The sequence below is a fragment of the Dama dama genome, chromosome 4, assembly GCF_033118175.1.
Source record: "Dama dama isolate Ldn47 chromosome 4, ASM3311817v1, whole genome shotgun sequence".
Classification (NCBI taxonomy): Eukaryota; Metazoa; Chordata; class Mammalia; order Artiodactyla; family Cervidae; genus Dama; species Dama dama.
Window position 1 is genome coordinate 62,009,381 of NC_083684.1, and position 21,113 is coordinate 62,030,493.

Genomic DNA, 21,113 nt, shown 5'->3' on the forward strand with positions numbered 1-21,113 from the left:
GACTTGACTGAAGCGACTGAGTGAGCAAGCAAGGCACTCTAAATATATTGTTTCAATACACTTGCACAATTATAAAGCACTTTGTCCCCAGGTTACAGATAAAGAAACTGAGGCACAGAAAAGTCAAATTCCTTGACCAAGGTCACTCAGTTGGGCTTGGTAGTCTGGCTCCAGGCTCCACCACTTTGCTATTAGGGCCTTTTAGGATTAAGACAGGACTGGTCATAGCAAGATTGACTGTGGCCTAGTCACTGTTAACCTTTTAATGTCTCACACTGTTTAATCTTAACAGCAAGCAGGTGGAGTAGGGCTGTGGTTCTTAGCTCTGCCTTCTTGTTACAGTCAGCTGTGGAATTTTTACAAAATACCAGCACTGGAGCCCTGCCCCACCCCGTTTGAATCAGACTCTCTGGGGGTGTGACGTGAGCACTGGTATTTTTAATAAGCTTCCAGGGTGGTTCTAATGGGCAGCCAGAGTGTCCTTCAGAGCAAACAGGATTAGAGATGTTGACAAGGAATGTCGACAGTAATAATGAGAAATAATGATCATGGGTGGCTAGCAAATATTTATCGAGTACTTACGATGTGCCAAGCACTGTTCTAAGTACTGCCTGTGGGTTATCAGCTCACTTCTGGGCTGGGGACTTGTCCTTATCGCCTGATGTTTTGGGAATGTTAAGTGACTTGGGTCCCAGGTCACATGGACATGAAGGATTTGAACCCAGGCAGCTGGCCCCAGAGTCACACTCTGAATATCAGCTTAGAGGGCTGGAGTCTCACTGCCTTGCTCATTGAAACTGGCCTCTCAAGAAAAGCCACAGAATATCTTGCTAAGACCATAAAAGGAAAAGTGCTGGTTTTATATGTTTTAAAAACCACAAAACTTTCATGAAAGTAATAAAAGAATATGTCACTAAATGATGAGATGTATCAAAAAAATAAAAATAAATAAGCTGGCCTCAGTATCCACCACATTAAGGGTCACAAGCACAAGATGAGGGTATTTTTATGATTTCTGACTCCTGTTTGGGAGAGAGACTGAGGCTGTGAGAGGGACTAGTGGCTGGCTCAGGGCTCCTCAGCTTTTGGTGGCAGGGGTGGGATTTGACTGCAGGATTGTCTGGCCCTGCACTGAGGTGACACGTTCTGCAGCCTGTGTTAGGCCCTTAGGATTCCTCGCTTGCCTTTGTGAGCCATGGAAGCTCTGTGAGCCTCTGTCTGGGCCACTGCCCTGGACCTCGTCAAAGTCAGGGGATCAGAGAGGCACCCCAAACCCTGAGCCACCCCTTTCCTGTTAATACAAACTCTGAACCCTCACAGCAAAGTTGTAGGGTATCTCCTATCATCCCCATTCTGTCGGTGGGGACACTGAGCCTCAGAGAGGGGCCTAGACTTAGGCCATGCCCCACCAGCTACCAACCAGCTTAACTGGGGTTTGAACCCAGGCTGTCTGACTCCAGACCCCCCATTCTATCCACCATAGTGGGAAGATTGTTGGGAACGTTCAGGGGTGAAAATGGTGAGGCCTGAGTGAAGGCTCTGGTCTGAGAGTCAGAGAATTGGGGCCTGACAAATGAAAGTGAGATGGAAGTTTCTGGAAGCCCAGACAGGAAACAAATTGGGCCTTAACAACAATCATTAGCACTCAGGGAGGGCCTGCTTTCTCCATGAGGTGCTGGAGATACTAAACTTCATTTCAGGATGATCTGGTTGACCCCTGCTCCACATACGGCTGTGAGGTAGGGCTTATCACCTCCTTTGCCCACGGCTTGGAGAGAAAAAGACATTGGCCCAGGAGTAGTTAACAGCTAACGTATTAGGCATGCCCAGGGACTTCGCTGGTGGTCTAGTGGTTAAGACTCCACGCTTCCACTGCAGCGGGTGCGGGTTTGAGCCCTGGCCAGGGAACTAAGATCCTGCATGCTTCGAGATACTACATAATTGAGTAACTAAATAAATAAGCACACTCAGGGCTCCAGGGCCCATGCTTAGCTCGGTACTTGCAACATGAACTTGTGGGTAGCTCCCCGAAGCCCTCTATAGAAGCACTGTTCCCATCCCCGTGTGATCAAAAGGGGACCCGGAAAAGTTAAGGTATGTGCTCAAGCCTCCCAGCTAGAAGATTCGGATTCAAGCTCCACCCGGCTTGTCCTCAGGCCATGCTTAGTAAATACTAACTGGCCAAAGGGAATGACAGTTCTTCCCAGTGGAAAGGGAGAGGGAGGTGTCCGGGATTCCAGAAACCCAGTTCCTGCCGCTCATAGGCTATTTGGCCTTGTGTGGTCCCTTCCCTGGGATGCCCAGGGCAGAAGGGGACCTCATCTGCTGGATACTGCCCTCTGCTCCGGGAGGCACCTGAAGATGCTTGGCATTGTGTCACTCTCAGAATCCTTCTAGATGGTGGAGGTTCCGAGCTCCATTTCTCCAGAGCTGGAAACTCAGGCTCGGAGCGGGCAAACACCTGGAGTCAAGTCACACAGGCTGGAAACGTGGTGTGACGCAGCACCTGAGTGAGTGAACTCTCAGCTCCCAGGTGGGCTGGGAACCTGAGCATCTCGGCGCCATGACAGGAGCGCCTTTTACTGCCCGCCCTGCCTCGGGCTGTCTGGTTTTTATTCATTATCTTCCTTAATCCCCACCGCCTCTGTAATGAGGTGGGGAGGGTTTCTCAGGGAGGAAACCGAGACTGAGGCGAGAGTCGCTGGGCTGAGGTGGGGCGGTGGCATCGGGGAGTTGGACCTGGTGGGTCCTCCTGCAGAGTCCTGCTCCAGGCCCTTCCCGCCAGGTTTCTGCAGCTGTGCAGCGGCCACTCAGGTGCCCCCGGCCCTCTCTAGGCGCACCGGCCTCAGCCCTTTGCCCCCTGGCCCTGGCAGCCAGCTTAGGTTTCCTCTAGGGTGTCACGCTAGTGACAAGGTATGGCTGGCAGGAGGGGGCTGGGACGGGGATGGGGGTGCAGGGGGTGGGCTCCTCCGCCAGCCAGAAGTGGGGGCCGGGGCGCCAGCAGCCATGAGATACCCTCCCTGGGAATGTGGTCCGGCCGCCCCGCCCTTTGAGAGCTCCGGGGAGCTGTTGGCGGGGCGGGCAGACACCCAGCAAACCGGTTGTTCTGCTCCGGGCTGGCCACCCACCCTCCCATCCTTAAAAACTTGGCACCGGGCAGCCTGTGGTGGCCACACCCTCACTCTACTTGAGAAGCTCAAGTTGTCTGGGAGCTTAAAGCAGTTCTGCTATCAATGGACAAGTAAACAGCTGGTCATTTAACTCGCTAAGTAGCTAACTAGCTGCCTAAGTGGCTAGTTGGTTTCATAGTTAACTAGCTGAGACCCTGGGGCTTCCCTGGTGGCTCAGTGGTAAGGAAACTGCCTGCCAGTGTAGGAGACATGGATTCCATCCCTGGGTGGGCAAGATCCCCTGGAGAAGGAAATGGCAACCCACTCCAGTATTCTGGCCTGGGAAATCTCATGGACAGAGGAGCCTGGTGGGCTACAGTCCATGAGGTTGCAAAGAGTCGGACATGACTGAGCAACTAAACAACAGCTGAGCCCCTAAGCAACTCTCTGGCTGTATTAGCTAGCTTAATCCAGTTAAGTTAGCTAGTTAGCTCTCTGGATTGTGTTAGCTAGGTGGTCAGCTAGTTCTCTAGCCGGTCTAACTGCCTTGACCCGTCCTGTCTCTCGTCGACCTGAGGCTCTGTTAGAGCTGGAACAGTGCTTAAATGATTGCCAGGTCCTGAACTCAGGCCCAGCAGGTGTGTGGACAAATTCAGGGCATCCATGAACTTGGATGCAAAAAAAAAAAAATTAGATCTTTATTTTCGCGCACCTCAAACCTGAAATTTAGCATGTCCTCCAATAAGAGGGAACCACCAAGACCGTCGTGGAGGCAGGTCCCGCGAGTCTGTTATCAACAGAAACCGCAGACATGGTCCCGTCAAGTTTCAGCGGCTGCAGATACAGGAAGCACTCTTCCAGAAATATTCCATGTGTATTCAGGCAGATTTGGAAAAGTGTTCTTGCAAAGTTCTTACCTTGTTTCCTCTCTGTGATATTGTTTTGGAGATAGTTCTCTGTCTGTAGATGCCAGAAACCTCATAGGAATCCATTGTATGCCCATGCATCCAGATCGTTTCCGGTCCTTCGTTATTTTAAAAGAATGATGCTACAGTGAGTCCAAGCAGTGACAGGGCTACAAAGCCTCCATTCTCTCCCCTTGTGAATCCTCATTCATACAGCACCTTTGTGCAGTTTGGAAAGCTTCTTTTCAACCATCAGCCTGAAACCATAACAAACGCTTAAATCTACATTGTCATGTGTGAACGGCAGTCCCTTTGCCGGATGTTGTTGTGCAGTGCACAACCTGCCCAGCTGTACATGGCAACTCTGTCTGCCCCTGGGTCGCAGGCAGGCAGCTAGCTGAGGCCCTCTCTTTTCTTGCCCGCTGCAGACGTACTCCGGCCTTTTCTGTGTGGTCATCAACCCATACAAGCAGCTTCCCATCTATACGGAGGCCATCGTGGAGATGTACCGGGGCAAGAAGCGCCATGAAGTGCCGCCCCACGTGTATGCAGTGACGGAGGGAGCCTACCGAAGCATGCTTCAGGGTGAGTGTGGGGCAGGGGCTGCTTGAGGTGCCTCTTCAATGGGGACTGGGCTGGGGGTCAGGACTAGATGTCAGCTCAAGGATTCCAGACTCTGCGAGGCTTCTTTGTGGGGCAGGAGGGAACACAAATGGAGGGCTGAGTGGGCAAGGTTCTGCCTCCTACCAGACAGGCAGGCCCCTTTTCATCTGCCTCTTTGTTTACCCGTCTCCTCAACAAGTATCATTTGGAAGTTCATTGGTTCCAGGCTTCTACAAAAATTCCTCTTGAAACAGTGACTCTTAAGAGTGTTCATTCATTCAACATTTATGTTACTGACATGATCTACATTGTTATGACTGAATGGCCACCCCTTAGACAATGGGTAGCATGGGTTTGCCATGTATAGCTGGGTAGGTTGTGCACTGCACAAGGATATCCATCAGAGGGATGCCATTTACTCCATGACAATTGATCACTCCAGGCAAAATTCCATGATTCCATGTAGTATACATAATATACTCATTATCTATATATTGTAGGTCATCTATTTTAATAAATATTTAAATTAAATTAAATATTTAAAAACATATTAAACATTTTAAAGTTTGTATCTTTCTATCATATGACATTAATAGTAGGCAGCATATAAGCTGTATTTACAAAGCAGTGGTTCCCAGAGTGTAGTGCTCTCAGCATCACTTGGGAACTTGTTCGAAATGTCATCTTGGCCTTTACTCTTGACCTGCAGAGTCAGAAAGCCTAGGGAGAGGCTCAACAGTCCGATGCTCCATGGGGGCAGGGACCTCGCCAGTTCCCACTTGGTGTCTAACACTTAGTAGGTGGTCTGTGTGGATTTATTGAGGGGATGGCTCAGATGGTAAAGAGTCTGGCTGCAATGAGGGAGACCCAGGTTCGATCCCTGGGTTGGGAAGACCCCCTGGAGGAGGGCATGGCAACCCACGCCAGGATTCTTGCTTGGAGAATCACATGGATAGAGGAGCCTGGCGGGCTGCAGTCCTTGGAGTCACAAAGAGTCGGACATGACTGAGTGACTAACACAGCAACTTGTCAGATCCAGGATGAATGGAGGAGGAGATGGTGGGGACTGAGCTGTGCTCTCTGCCCTCAGGTTGGGCAGATGACCCCCCAGTGGGCCATCAGTCACCATCACTACCTTCTGTGGCCTGTTTGCTATTAGAGGCTGAGCCTGGGGTCTAGGATCTCACCCTCACATCTTTGAATCTCATCATTCAGCCCAAGGTGGCACATGGTAGGGGCTCAAATTGAAGTTTGTTGAATGAATTACATTCTGTTTGGTTGGAGTTTGTTGTCTTCATTTTACAGGTTAGGACACTGAGGCTCAGGGAGGGACAGCTGCTTTCCCAGAGTCACACAGCCCAGAGAGGCTGAGTCAGGGTCAGGTATTAGAATCTAGGAGGATCATATGTCAAAAAACCCAGCTTTTCCTTAGCCCTTAGGAAGGATTTTGAAAAGAGGGTGGCCAGCATCTCGCTGGAGAAATCCTCCCAGGTGACCTGTCCCCCTCTGTCCCCTACAGATCGTGAGGACCAGTCCATTCTCTGCACGTGAGTAATCCTGAAGGACTCCCTGGAGGAAGTGGGATCCCGGTTGGGCGTGGCTCTGCTTGGAATGGACGGGGCTTAGCTGGTGACTTGGGCTGACCCTTTTTGCTTACCTTTGTGCCCCCTCTTAGTGGGGAGTCTGGGGCTGGGAAGACAGAAAACACCAAGAAAGTCATCCAGTACCTCGCCCACGTGGCATCATCACCAAAGGGCCGGAAGGAACCTGGTGTCCCGGTAAGTGACCTGCCTTGGGACGTACTCTAGAGCTTGCTACCAGATGCTCCCTCCCTCTCAGGCTCTGCTTCCCCTTGTAACTAACTCCCTGCCTCTCTCATGGAATAACACAGTCGTAGGCCTTCTCCTGGCTCCCCCTGCACCCCCCCCCCCCCGAATCCCTACTGTGTGCCTGATATATAGTGCTGGGAGCCGAGGCAGGTTGGACACAAAAATTGCAACAGCCAGTCCTTGGCCTCGTTGACACTTGGAACAGTGCCTCTGGCACATAGTAGGAGCTTACATCCCAGAGCACCCACTATGTGTCTGGCCTGTTTAGGTTCCTGCAGTGCCCAGGTTTGCTTTGTAAGTGAGCATTTATATATAGCCCTAGTCCTTTGACTTACATTACTGTAACACCCCAGTGAGGTGGATGTGGTTTTTCCTGCATTAAAGATGGGAAAGCAAAGTCACACCTGGGGTGGGTTGTCGGTTGTCCAAGGCCACATGCCCAGGAAGGGCTAGCCCAGATTCAAACCCCAGGTGATGGGGCCGCTGCCCACTCCCCACCCCCAGGCACCCCGCTCCACACGGCCAGTTTCCCCAGCCCCTTGTCTCTCCATCCCACCCCCTGCCCCCTCCCTCAACCTCAAGTTCACCTGTGTGTCTGTCCATGTTCCATGTGCCGTGTCCCGGTCCCTGTCTCGTGTCCTGTGACCTCCTCAGGCCTCCGCCAGCGCCGTGTCTTATGTGAGTAGCAGGGAATCACCTCGAGTCCTGCCACCCCTCATACAACCCGGTCACCCCAACCCACAGTCTTCCTGGCAGACAGGTCCCAAGGCACTGATGGTCACCCCTGCCCGGAGACCACATTGTCACTTTTGATAGTCCTACTATGTGCACAGCAGGCGCCACACTGTCATTTCCTGCAGCCCTACTGTGTGCACACACCCAGGGCCCCCCCACTGTTGCTTATGGCAGCCCGACTATGTAGTGAAGGACAGGGAAGCCTGGTGTGCTGCAGTTCATGGGGTTGCAGAGTCAGACACAGCTTAGCGATTGAACAACTGTGTGCACACACCCAGGACCATTTAGTGTGGTCCTACTGTGCATGTGCAGACCCTACCACATCACTGTGTATATTAGCCCTCCTGTTTCTGTGCAGAGCGGCCGCAGATCCCAATGGGAAACAACCCAGAGCCTATAACTACCCCTTATTGTTGATCTGCTAAATGTATGTAGACAGAGCCCACAGACACCACACATTCACACAGCCCAGTGATCCACACTGCCATTCATCATAGGTAGGCCTACTGTGTACACCCAGCTCAGGCTAGTGTCTGAGGGCTCAGAGGGCATTTAAATAAATAGTCAGAATCTTTGAGAACCTGGCTAGGAAAGAGGGGAAGAGGATTGTTGTGTATTGAGCACCTACTGTGTTCCTGGCTCTGTCACCGAAGTGGCTGTAGGGAAGCTCAGAATAAAATCTCTAGCCAGGGGGGCCTGCAGAGGGATAAATTGGCAGTAGGTATTAACAGATGCTTACTACCATATATAAAATAAACAACAGGGATTTACTATATAGCACAGGGAACAATTGGACTTCCCTCTTGTCTCAGTAAAGAATCTGCCTGCAATGTGGGAGATACGGGTTCAATCCCTGGGTTGGGATGATCCCCTGAGGAAATGGCAACCAACTCCAGTATTCTTGCCTGGAGAATTCCATGGACAGAGGAGCCTTGACAGCCTTGACAGTCCACGGGGTCGCAAAGAGTTGGACACAACTGCACAACTAGTACTTTCATAGAAAAAGATAGTCAATATTTTGTAAGTTTTAAGGGAAAAGAATCAGAAAAAAAGTATATATATATCCAAATCACATTGCTGTACACTTGAAACTAACTCAATATTGCAAACGAACTATACTTCAATTTTTAAAAATTGCTGTCTTGAAAAAAAAAATATCCCCACTCAAGGGTTAGCCTGATTGGGGGAGGACACTACCATTTCTTGAATGTGTACTATGTGTCAGACAGTTTGAAGAAAGTTACATAGATGGTATAGATTTTTCTTTAGTTCCACAAGTGATACATGAGTATGCATTCACTGTAACAACAACAACAAACAAACCAGACAAAATGAAATTCCTCTTTCCTTCTCTCAGTCCTGTTTCCTTGGAGTGGCTTACTCTGTTGACAGTTTGGTGTGTATCCTTGCAGACCTTTCTCTAAATGTCTACAAACATGTATCTATACCTATAGATATGGGAGTCTTGTTCTGTGGTATTGTTTTCTCAGTTCTTTTTTTTGTTGTTGTTATTAATAGGATCACATTGTAGGTGTTGTCCTGCGACTTGCTTTTTGTTGTTTTGTTTCCGCTGGACAATGGATCTTAGAGAAGTTTCCTCATTCCCTTCACAACAGACTGAATGGCAAGCCCAGATCCGGGAAGGCTGGCACATGCCCAGACAGACACACAAAGCCCCCTCACACACAGACACTCGGCCAGACCCCCCACCCAAGCGGGGCCAGTGCCCACCTGCCCCCCGCTCCCCGCCCCCGACTCCCGCCACTGACGGGCCATCCCCCGACCCCCTGCAGGGTGAGCTGGAGCGGCAGCTTCTTCAGGCTAACCCGGTCCTGGAGGCCTTTGGCAACGCCAAGACGGTGAAGAATGACAACTCCTCCCGCTTCGTGAGTGCTGGGGGAGGGAGGGGTTTGGGCTCCAGTTAGTGAAACGGGAGCTGGGAGCTAAGGAAGGTGGAGCTGGGGGAGACAGGACGTGTGGGTCCGTGAGGGAGGAGGGACCTGGGGTCCACGGCTCCTGGGCCTGAAGGATGAAGGGGAACTGGGGACCTGGGTCCTAAGGAAGGAAGTCAGAGGCGGGTGGACCTTTAGTTCTCCCCGGGAGGCGCCCCCCCACCCCACCCCGGCCCCCGTTGGAACCTCATGATCGGGATGGGGTTCAGATGGAGGGAGATAGTCAAGAGACAGGCTGACTCTGGGAGGGGTGAGTGTGGGTTGGGGGTGCCCCCCAGGCCCGCGGGACCCTCGGCTAAGCCCTCCACCCGCCTCCTTGGCAGGGCAAATTCATCCGCATCAACTTCGACGTTGCCGGATACATCGTGGGCGCCAACATCGAGACCTGTATCCTCTCACGGCCCCGAGGGGGCGCCCGGGGCGGGGAAGAGCGGCGGCGGTCATAGAGGGCGGCCCTCAGGGTCTCACCGCGTATAGGAAACAGGGGTCCCCGCTCGCCCAGAACCCTGGCTGCCTGCTGCCGACCCTGTGCCTCCGTTTCCCGCTCTGCAGAAGGGGAGGGACGCTAGAACCTCAGGAAGGGGCAGGCGCAGCATCTCCATGTTGGGGCAGGACAGCGGGGCCTCCCGTAGCTTTTATTTTTTTTTTTTTTTTGGATAGAAATGTCTTTATTGTCCTAATTATTTTATAAAGGTAAATTGTTTGCAGAATTTGCTCCGTTATTAGCAACAACTTACTAAATCACTCATCTGGCACTAAACATGATGCTGCTGCTGCTGCTGCTAAGTCGCTTCAGTCGTGTCTGACTCTGTGTGACCCCATAGACGGCAGGCCACCAGGCTCCCGTCCCTGGGATTCTCCAGGCAAGAACTCTGGAGTGGGTTGCCGTTTCCTTCTCCTGTTCCCGTAGCTTTTAAGAGAATGCCCTCCCAGCCTCGCCTCGGGGAGCACAGAGAAACGATGCAGCCAAAGCGGAAGGCGTGTGGGGGCCGGCACCTGCTTCCAGGGCCCTGGCCCCGTGGAGTCACGTGGGACATGCTTAATCCCCAGGCGTTCCAACACACGTGAAAGGCTTTCTACCAGCTACGCTCATCAGAGACTCGGCGCCCGGGGTTTTTATTGGGGGCTGGTCACGTAGGCACCGCCTGCCCAGCGCGAACCCAAATTTCAGAATCCGGGAAGGCAAACAGATGTTCAGTAGAAAGCATGTTGGTTTACACAAACAGTTTATGTGCAGGGAGCCCCTGCTGTCGGCCTCCTGAAGTTCAGATTCCCAGACACCAGCCAAAGACGGGCCTTGCAAGCCTGCTGACTCCCCCCAAGCTGTGTCCTACTTTCTCCACCTGTGCCAGGAACGCTCCCTAGAAATTTACAAGATAGAACCCAGAAGGTCCAGGAGTGCAAAGCTTAAGAGAACAAGCGAAGACATCACACCGGCCAGGGGTTCGAATCCCAGCTCTGTAGCTTTGAGGCTGGGGGCCCTTAAGCCCTCTCTGGGCCTCAGTTTCCCCATCGGTAGAAGGGGGCAAATCATAGAGAACCTACCCTTGAAGGGTCTGAAGGACAGTGTGAGGTACCATTCTTAGTACGGCTCCTGCCACATAAGCACTCAAGAATGAGTCATCTGGGGACCTTCCTGATGGTCCAGGGGTTAGGACTCCCATGTTCCCAGTGCAGGGGCCCTGGCTTCGATCCCTGGTCAGTGGAACTAGATCCTGCATGCTGCAAGTAAGACCCGGTGTAGCCAGTAAATAGATATACAGTTTAAAGTTTATTTTTAAAAAAGGAAGACTGAACTATCTGAGACTTCCCTGGTGGGTGGTCCAGTGGTTAGGACTTGGTGCTTTCACTGCCAAGGGCTTGGGTTCAATCCCTGGTCTGGGAATTAAAATCCCACAAGCCGCTGCAAGGAGGGGCCAAAAGAAAAAAAAAAAAAAGAATGAGGTATCCTTATTAGAAATGAATGATTAAGTTAGCACTGTCCTTATAATGTTAATATGTTAATATTATTGGTTAATAATTATGAATTGCAATGTGGACAATATTAATAACAAATCATATTTCCATCCCTGGGGTGTCAGTTCACTGTCCCATACCTGCCCCCTCTCTTTGTCATCCAGGGAGAGATTGGGAAGCAGCGTGTTGGCAAAGAGTTTTTCCTAAGAGAGCTTGTGTGTGTGTGTTCAGTCGTGTCCGACTTTTTGCGACCCCATGGACTGTAGTCCACCAGGCTTGTCTGTCATTGGCATTTCCCAGGCAAGAATACTGGAGTGGCTTGCCATTTCCTTCTCCAGGGGATCTTCCCAACCCAGGGATCAAACCCGAGTCTCTTGCATCTCCTGCATTGGCAGGCAGATTCATTACCACTATAGAGGCTTAGGGAGTAAGGAAGCAGGGACCTCGCTGTCAAGACCCTGGCCCCATAGACTCTATTGCTGCCTGGTAACCACTTCCTTGGGGTCAAGGTCTCGTGACCCCTGCAGCCACCAGCTTCTGATCCCCACAGTTCTTGTGGCTCATCACCCCACTTCATGGCGCTTCCTGCTCACATAGCTTTTTAAAGCTCAGGGCTCTCTCTGCCCCGCCCCCTCCTCCATCCTCACTCTGAGCCTCCATGAACCCCAGGGCTCCAGCAGCCTCTTCTCTTCACCTGTGTCTTCCCTGTCAGCTTCTGAATGCTAACTTTCTCCTGTCCACACTCCCCACCCTGTTGAGGCTGCTCCCACTGGGCACGGTTCTCCTGCCTGGCTGTCTCTGCCTAAGGGCCAGTGACCAGGCTGTGGGCTGATGCTCTCGAGGCTGGTGACACCCCCAAAAGATGGATTGATCCCTTTTACACCAGTATTCCTCATGACCAACATTTCTGGAGGGTTGACCTTGTGCCTGGGGCCACCCTGAGAACTCTCCGTCTGTTAACTCAGTGCCTTGTATCTGTAACCCTGTGAGGTAGATGCTATTATTTTTTAAGGCTTTTTTTTTTTTTTAACATCCTTGTTTAATTAGTTACAACACTGCTTCCGTTTTATGTTTTGGTTTTTTGGCTGCAAATGTGGGGTCTTGGTTCCCAGATCAGGGATTGAATCTTCACCCCCTGCCTTGGAAGGCCAAGTCTTAACCACTGGACTGCCATGTCCAACTCTTTGCCACCCCATGGACTGCAGCCCGCCAGGCTCCTCTGTCCATGGGATTTCCCAGGCAAGAATACTGAGTTGCCGCTTTGTCCTCCAGGGGATCTTCCTGACCCAGGAACTGAACCCGTGTCTCCTGTGTCTCCTGCATTGGCAGGCAGATTGTTTACCACTGGGCCACCTGGGAAGTATCATGTGCTTGGTGGTCCATGAGCATAGGACACAGATGGCTACACCAAATATCAATTGTTTTATTTTCCTTTAAGGCATCTTGCCAATTTTTAGTGTGTAAACCAGCCATCTGGCTTTCCCAGAAGGGAGAAGCTGAAAGCCCCAGTACGGGGAAACTGAGGCTGGGAGGGTCATGATGACAGGAGGTTTTTTTTTTTTGGCTACGCCACATGGCATGTGGGATCTTAGTTCCCTGACCAGGGATCAAACCTGTGTCCTTTGCACTGGAAGTGCAGAGTCTTAACCATTGGACCGCCAGGGAAGTCCTGATAGGAAGCATTCTTATCCATGGTAAATGACAAACCAGGTACCTGCTCAGGGGTTGGCTACATGGTGATTCATTTACCCCCACAGCACCTCAGGGACTCATGATGGGTGTTAGCGTCAGGCCCCTTGCACAGGTGAAGAAACTGTGCCCGGGGCTAAAGTGACGCATGTCCACAGTTACTGGTCCAGTTAGGTTGCCCGCCAGGTCTGTTAGCGCCTCTATCATTCCATGAGAGAGTGGGGGGAGGGCTACCCTCCCAAGGGGGTCCCCTCCTCTGCAGCACCTTGACTCGGCCCCCGCCCAGACCTGCTGGAGAAGTCACGGGCCATCCGCCAGGCTAAGGACGAGTGTAGCTTCCACATCTTCTACCAGCTGCTGGGAGGCGCCGGGGAGCAGCTCAAGGGTCAGTAGTCCTTCGGCTCCTGGGGGCTGGGTGCGAGTTGCATGCGGGCCCCCTGGGGAGGAGGACGTGGGGGGCACTAACCTTTGTCAAGCACCTGCTCTATGTCAGGCTCCTGCTGGGTGGCGGCTTCTCTCGCCTCCCGGATCCCGCTGCCTCTCGACTTCCGCCACCCCTAGACTCTGCTGTCCTTTGGCTCCTGCTGTCTGCTGGGTCTTGCTCACTCCAGCTCCACGGCAACATGGCTCCTGCCCATCCTCTCCTGAACCTCCACGGGGCTCCGCTTCCTCCAGCTGCGTGCTGTGACGAATCCAGCTTTGCCGCCGCGTGGTTCCCGATGATGATCGTGGTTTGCGTGGCTTTTGAGCTCCTGCCTCCCGGCTCCTGCCTGAGGCCCCTTCTGCCTCCTGCTCTGCGCCCCTCCAGCCCTCTGAGTGGGGAAATGCCCACCCCCCCCAGGCTCTCTCTTCTATGGCGGCCCCGCTGCCTTGCGGCTCCCTCGCGTTCTGGCTCCTTCCACCTTGTAGCTTGGGCCGCCTCCTGATCCCTCCACACCCAGCCTTCTGCTCCCAGTGGCTTCCGAACCCACACGCACTCTGCCGCCCGAGCCCTGCTGTCCCGTGGCTTCTGCTAACTCGGGCGCCCGCAGCCCTGTTGCTTCTGCCGGTGGGCGCCTCTCACCTGCTCTGGGCAGTTCTGCGTCTTGAGAATCACTATGAAAGGAGGGAAGAGGAAAGGTCTGAGAATGTGCTAAGTACCCACTTCATGGCCGGCCCTTCCCACCATACCCGTGAAGAAAGGATCCCGACTCATTTGACAGGAAGAGACTGAGGTTCCTAGTGGGGCAGTGATGCTCGTCCTCGGGTGGCCATTTAGGAAGCCAGGACATGAGTCTGACGCTGCGGCTCATACTTGACCTTGGCCCCTGCCGTTACCCCTACAGCTGACCTGCTCCTGGAGCCCTTCTCCCACTACCGCTTCCTGACCAACGGGCCGTCGTCCTCGCCGGGCCAGGAGCGCGAGCTCTTCCAGGAGACACTGGAGTCCTTGCGGGTCCTGGGATTCACCCATGAGGAGATCACCTGTGAGTGAGCCCAGGCCCGGCCTGGTAAAGGGTGGGGGTGGACTGCACGGGCAAGAGGGGCACCTGGCCGTTCATGACTCGGTTTGAAAACTGAAACAGGGAACGGAGGAGGGAGGGAGCTTTAAATAGGGGATCAGGAAGGACATGGTGAGATGGTGATGTTTGCACGAAGGTCTGGAGAGCTCAGATGTGTATGTTGGTGCTATCAGGGAAGAACGTACTAGGTGGGGTGGGGGGACAGTATGTGCAAAGGCCCTGAGGCAGGAAAGGCATGGTGTGTTTGAGGCGTTGAAACTTCTCGAGGGACTTCCCTGGTGATCCAATGGTTAAGACTCCAGGCTTCCACCGCAGGGGCAGAGGTTCAACCCGTGGTCAGGGAACGAAGATCCTGCATGCTGCTCAGTATGGCTGAAAAAAAAGAAAGATCCTTGTCTAATTCTCTAATGGCCTCAATTAGTCAGTGACCCAGGTGGGTGGGGAGATGAAGCCACAGAGGCAGTTGGGGCGGGGGACTTTGTTCTGAGGGCACTAGGGAGCCATGGGAGGGCTGGGAGCCGCAGAGGAGCAGCTCTGGGTTGTGCAGAGGATGGACTGGAGGCTGGAGGAGGCTGAAATGAGGGTACAGGAAAGACCCTGACTGGCCCTGAGTCTGCCCTGGAGCACTGGGGTGAAATACTCAGCTCATCAGCCCATGTTCTGCTGTTTGCCCCACCTTCCTCACCAAACAGTATGTTCTGAGAGTAGTTCGTTTGCAGTACTGTGCCAGGGCTGCCATCACAGAGTACTATAAACAAGTGCCTTGCGTATGTGCTAAGTCGCTCAGTCGTGTCCCACTCTTTGAGACCCCATGGACTGTAGCCCTCCAGACTTCTCTGTCCATGCGATTCTCCAGGCAAGAATACTGGAGTAGATTGCTATGCCCTCCTCCAGGGGATCTTCCTGACTCAGGAATCCAACCTGGGTCTCTTACATCTCCTGCATTGGCAGGCGGGTTCTTTGCCACTAGCACTGTCTGGGAAGCCCAAATGAGTGCTTTGAACACGTGAAATCAATCATCTCCCAGTTCTGGAGGCGGGAAGTCTGAGATCAGAGTGTCGGTGGGGTTGGTTGGCCCTGGAAGATTCTGCTGTCTTTCTCTCCCCTGGCTTCTGGTGGTTTCCTGGCAATCTTGGCACCCCCTGGCTGGTAGAAGCATCAACTGATTTCTGCCTTCAGCTTCATGGGGCGCGCCTCCCTGCCTGCGCGTCTGTCTGCAATCTCCCCTTTTTATAGGACGCCCGTCATTTTGGATTAGGGGTCACTGCACTCCCTTGTAATCCCGTCTTCACTTAAATAATTGCAGCTGCAATGACCCAATACCCAAATCAGGTCACGTTCTGTGAGGTCCCAGGTGTTAGGACTTTAATATATTTTGGGAGGGAGCAGAGGGACAGGGTTCAACCCGTGACATGTACGTAGAGGGCAAATCTCAGTCTTTTTTGTGGCTGCCTGGCATTTCATTGTTTGGATGAACTGTGATTCCTTTCACCAGTCCCGTAGAGAAGGACCCTGATTTCCAGGACTGAGCGGGAGCTGGACTGGGTCTCATTCTCCTCTGGTCTCCGGCGCTGCAGGAGGCCCTGGGAGCTATTGTTGGCTCCAGGGCCAGTGGGGAGGGCTGGAGACCCAGTGCCAGCTTGGCTGTCCACCCAGGCTGCAAACAGGCCGGGCTTTCTCGGGCATATTGACACAGGGTCCCAGGCCTCCTCGCTCGATTTCCCAACCGCAGGTTGCGTAACTGCCCCGCCTGTGTGTCTCCGCTCTCCTTCCTGAGCAGCTGACAAATTTCTGGAGGGAAGTGATGGTGGGGGCCTGGGCCCCTCAGGTCCCTCCTGGCCTCTGGACACAGGTCACCTCAAGTAACCCTCCTGCGGTGTGGTGGGCACGTCCAGCAGCCCCAATTTTTGCAAACCTAAGACAAAAATTTTGCAGCACCGACTGCGTGTAATGACATAATCTGAATATGATCAAAGGTCATCGTGTGAAAACCGAGTCTCCCCCCAGCCCCCCTGAGCCCTAGTTTTCCCGCTGTTAAGCTTCCTGCATCTCCTGCCAGAAATATCTTAGGCACGAAAGAAAAGACACACATTATTCTCCAGTTCCAAGACTGAGGTTCAGGCATGTGTGTGTGCTCAGTCGTGTCCGACTCTTTTCGACCCTGTGGACTGTAACGCGCCAGGCTCCTCTGTCTGTGGGGTTCCCCAGGCAAGAATACTGGAGTGGGTAGCCATTTCCTCCTCCAGGGGTCATCCTGACTCAGGGATCGAACCCACGTCTCCTGCAGTACTCTTTCACTGTATTGATGAACTGTGACTCTTGGAACGTGTCTGCCCCTTGCAGACACACTGTTAAGGTGACTGCATCCCATTGCTGTTGGGATGACACCTACCCCCAAAAAGGGGCCCAAAGTATTCTTGTTATAATTTAAAAATTTTATTTTTGGCTGTGCTGGGTCATCACTGCTACTTGGGTCTAGTGAGTCCAGTTGCGGCGAGGTTGGGGGCGGCTCCTCTAGTTACAGCGCGTGGGCTTCTCACTGCAGTGGCCTCTCTTGATGCAGAGCAGGGGCTCTAGGGTTCGGGCTCAGTAGTTGTGCCGCTCAGACATAGTTGCCCCGTGGTATGTGGGTATCTTCCAGGACCTGGGATCGAACCCATGTCCCCTGCATTGACAGGTGGATTCTTAAACCACTGGACCACCAGGGAAGTCCCAAGAACATCCTTAGAAGTAGATCTTTGAACTCACAGGTGAACAGAACTGCAGCATCAGTTCTTAGCAACGAAATTCTGAGTCCAAGGAGAAGTGCCATTTTTAAATTTTATCCAGCTTTGACGGACATTTAACGACTGTTTGAGATATCATTCATATGCCAAACCGTTCACCTATTTAAAGTGTATGAGTCAGTGGCTTTTAGCTTCACAGAGTTGTGCAGCCATCACCAAAATGAATTTAGAACATTTTCAGTGACCCAAGAAGAACACTTGGGCCTCTTTGCGGTCTCCTGCCCGTTTCTACCACTAGCCCCTGAAGATCATGAATCCCCCGGCACCAGCAATTGCCTGCTCATGGCTTCATGGTCTTCAGCTCTAATCTCCATCCCGTCACCGCCGTTTTCCTTCCCCCTAGGGAAATACCCGCTGTTTTTAGAATCGTGCTGATTCGACCTCGCCGCCGTCCATAAGGGGGCGCTCGTTTCCAAACCCTGCCTCTGCCGCACCTGTTCCCGGACGTGGATGCCGGCAGCCAGTGTTGTCCCCTCTTTTGCTTCTGCTGGTGTGGCAGGTGGATGGGGTCTCATAACAGTGTGCTTTTGTATCTCCCCTCCAAGGAGTAGGGTCAGACGGTTTTATTTACTTTTTTCTCTAGACTCTCTGGACAAAAGAGGAGAGAGACACACCTAACCCTGGCAGTCCAGTGGTTGGGACTCGGAGGTTTGGGATGGCCTTGGGTTCGATCTCTGGTCTGGCAACTAAGGTCCCACGAGCCTCACAATTCGGCCAAAAGACAAAAACGAAAAAGGAGACAGAGGTCCAGGGAGGTGGGGTGTCTGCCTAGTCACTGCAGTTGACCAGGAGGTGGTAGAACCCAGTTTGACTCCAAAGCCAGCCGGTGATCCCTTCCCAGAGAGGCAGGTAGGTGCCTCTGGGTCACCCTCGGGAGGTCCAGGGCAGAGAGCACTGGAGGCCGGTGGAGGGAGGCCCTCCATCCCCTCCTCACTTCCCGTCCACACTGGCACCGCCAGTGCCACCGGGGAGGTTGCGCAGGGAGCCTGGCACGCAGAGAGGCGGCCTTGCGCTCACGTGAGGCCATCAGAGCATCGCCAGCCCCGCGCCCCCACCGTCGCAGGCCGGGGCTTGCTTGCGGTCGGCTGGGCTGAAGTCACCAGCCAGCGCTGCCTGCCAACCCTCAGGCGTCAGGTTCACCAGGTGCTCCGCACCCACGCAGGTTGCTAAGCCAACCGTGAAAGGCCATTTAAAGGCCACCGGGGGAACGCGAGTCTGAGTCGGGCCTGAGCTGACGTTAAGGGTGAATGATCTTTCAGTTGATGGTGGCCTTGTCCGTCTATCAGGAGATGTCCTCATCTATTTATCTTTCGGGAGGTGTCTCTCTGCTTCCCGCCCCGCCTCCCCCCCCCCCCCCCCCCCCCAAAACCTCCCAGTGTTTCTGGGATTCTTGGCTGTCCCAGACTAGCCAGCCCCCTGACCCCAGCCCCGCCCCGCCCACTGTGCTGCAGGAGGAGGGGGTGGAACCCGAGGTCCAGAAGGCCATCCTGCTTGCCAAGGTCACACAGCAAGAGAGCCCTTTGCTGTGTATTCATTCATTCTTTACTCATTCGACGCCTGATGGAGTCTGCGGGCCGGATCTCTGCAGGCACTGGGGGAAAGAAACTGTGGCCAAAACAGCGCTCCCCTGCCCTCTGGAGCGCTGAGACCCAGGGAGCATCAAATGACACAAATAGATTAAAGTCGATCCAGTGGAGGAGTGACCCCTGGAAGGTGCATGGTGCGTTGACTGTGACGCCAGGGGGCTGGAGAGGCGGGGGCGTGGTGTCTCGGGAGGGGCGGGGCAGCCGCTGGAGGGGGCGGCGCTTGGCTGAGCCCTGTTGATCAGCAAGAATTAAGCAGGTATAGATGGTACTAGCGGGCTTCCCTGATAGCTCAGTTGGTAAAGAATCTGCCCGCAATGCGGGAGACCTGGGTTCGATTCCTGGGTTGGGAAGATCCCCTGGAGACGGGAACCCACTCCAGTATCCTGGCCTGGAGAATTCCATTGACTGTATAGTGCTGGAAGACCTGTAGGAGGAGGGAAGTCCCAGGGCAAACGCCTGGGGGCAAGAGAGTGTCACATGTTGAGAACGTGGTTGGCTTGGCTGATTGGAGGGAGGGGACCCTGGGCTGGAGCCGGTGGGAGGATTGGGGACAGGGTGTACCAAGGATCCTGACAAGGGATTAGATTGAATCCCAAAAGTAGCAATGACTGTGGAAGGAATTCTTCCCCCCTAAAGTGGCAAGCTGAAGTTCATTCACAAACCCATTGATGGAGGGCTTAGAAGCAGTTAGAAGATGAGTAAGGAGCCAGTAGACAAGGAGTTACAACCTTGGTGGAGGTGGAAAGGAAAAACGAACATTTGTTGCACACTCCAGCGTGCCCCACAAACTCTACCAAAGCCTTTTCCATTTTTCCTTTGAGGGCTAGCATTTACATACCAGTAAAATTCACCATTGTTAAGTACACAGCCCAGCATTTGTATTAATAATATATTCCCAAGGCTGTGTGATCATCACTGCAGTCTCACTGTCTAATTCCAGAAACAGACTCTTTTCTCAGCAGTGATTTTGTTTCCCAGACTAGGTCTCACATTTGAAAGGGTATGAAATTAAAAAAAAAATTAAAGGTATGTGATTATTCCAGTGTCCTGGGCTCCCAGGAGGCCACCTCAGTTAGCAGTTTCTTGTGTGTCGTTCAGAGCAAGACTTCTTGAAGCTGTCAAGCCAGTGACCACCACCCTCTCCACTTCTGTTTTCAGAGATTTTAAAGAATATTTATTTATTTGGCCACACTGGGTCTTACTTGTGGCTTGTGGGGTCTAGGTCCCCAACTAGAAATCTAGGTCCCCAACTAGAAATCAGCTAGAAATCTAGGTCCCCAACTAGAAATCAGCTAGAAATCTGGGTCCCCAACTAGAAATCAGTCTTAGCCACTGGACCACCAGGGAAGTCCCTCAGGGATTTTTTTTTAACCCTCTTTATTTTGAATAATTTCAGGTTTACACAAGAGTAGTAGAGAGTCCACAAAATTGTTGCATGCCTTCTCCCAGCCTTCTCAAGCATCACCACTTGCTACATCTACTTTATGCTCGTCTGTCTCTCTAATTACTTGTTCTGAGTCATTCGAGAGTAGGGGTGTTGCCCAGGGACCCCTTCACCCTTCGTGTTAGTTTCTGATGGCCGCTGATACAAATGATCACAAATGTCGTGGCTTATAATAACACGTTTACTCCCTGACCAGAAGTAGTTCCCTCCCCTGGTCAGAAGTCGAAAATCAATCTGACTGGTTAAAATCAAGGTGTCAGCAGAGTTGGTCCCTTCTGGAGGCTCCAGGGAGATTTGTTTTCTTGTCTTTCTCAGCTTCCAGAGGCCACCCACATGTCTTAGCTCGTGGCCCCTTCTTCCATCTTCAAAATGCAGTGCTCTTGGGAATTCCCTGGCAGTCTAGTGGTTAGGACTTAGTGCTTTCACCTCGGGGGCCCAGGCTCCATCCCTGGTCGAGGAACTAAGATATCTTAAGCTGTCTGGCCGGGCCCAAAAATAGAAAACAGAAACAAAGTGTATCACTCTAACCGCTGCTCATGTGGCCTGCCCCATCGGCCTCCCTCTTATAAGGACCCTTCCGATCACATTTAGGGCCCACCTGGATAATGTGAGATTCATCTCCTGTCTTGAGATCCTCAATTTCATCACATCAGTTAAGTCTGTTTCTCCCTTCGAGGTAACATTCGTAGGATTCAGGCTGTGGACATTTGGCGGGGGGGGGGGGGGGGGGGGGGCACATTATTCATCTCACCACCCCCTGAATCTGTCAGTGCATACTCTGACACAGACGCAGTACGGTGTCATCGTTAGGAAATGAACATTGGCATTATGGGTACTGTTTATCTAATCCACAGACCTTATGCCAACTGTCCCAGTAATGTCTTTTATGGCAAAAAAAAAAAAATATTTTTTCACAGACCTTATGCCAATTTCCCCAGGAATGTCTTTTATAGCAAAAAAAAAAAAAAAAAAATTTTTTTTGTTACACAAACACACACTTCCCCAGTCCAGGATCA

At 52.6% G+C, this 21,113-nt stretch overlaps 1 protein-coding gene across 2 annotated transcripts in view; it reads left to right on the forward strand.

Moving 5' to 3' along the window:
* The window catches only part of MYH14 (myosin heavy chain 14), an 87,947-nt gene that overhangs the window by 17,158 nt on the left and 49,676 nt on the right, over positions 1-21,113 (forward strand). Inside the window, exons 4-11 of one of the 2 annotated variants that reach the window (XM_061139883.1) lie at positions 4,444-4,600; positions 6,138-6,165; positions 6,294-6,396; positions 7,102-7,125; positions 8,976-9,068; positions 9,458-9,521; positions 13,066-13,164; positions 14,105-14,245. In XM_061139883.1, coding sequence (XP_060995866.1) covers positions 4,444-4,600; positions 6,138-6,165; positions 6,294-6,396; positions 7,102-7,125; positions 8,976-9,068; positions 9,458-9,521; positions 13,066-13,164; positions 14,105-14,245 — 709 coding nt within the window. The remainder of the gene's footprint in view (positions 1-4,443; positions 4,601-6,137; positions 6,166-6,293; positions 6,397-7,101; positions 7,126-8,975; positions 9,069-9,457; positions 9,522-13,065; positions 13,165-14,104; positions 14,246-21,113) is intronic. The other variant, XM_061139884.1, reaches the window with a different exon arrangement.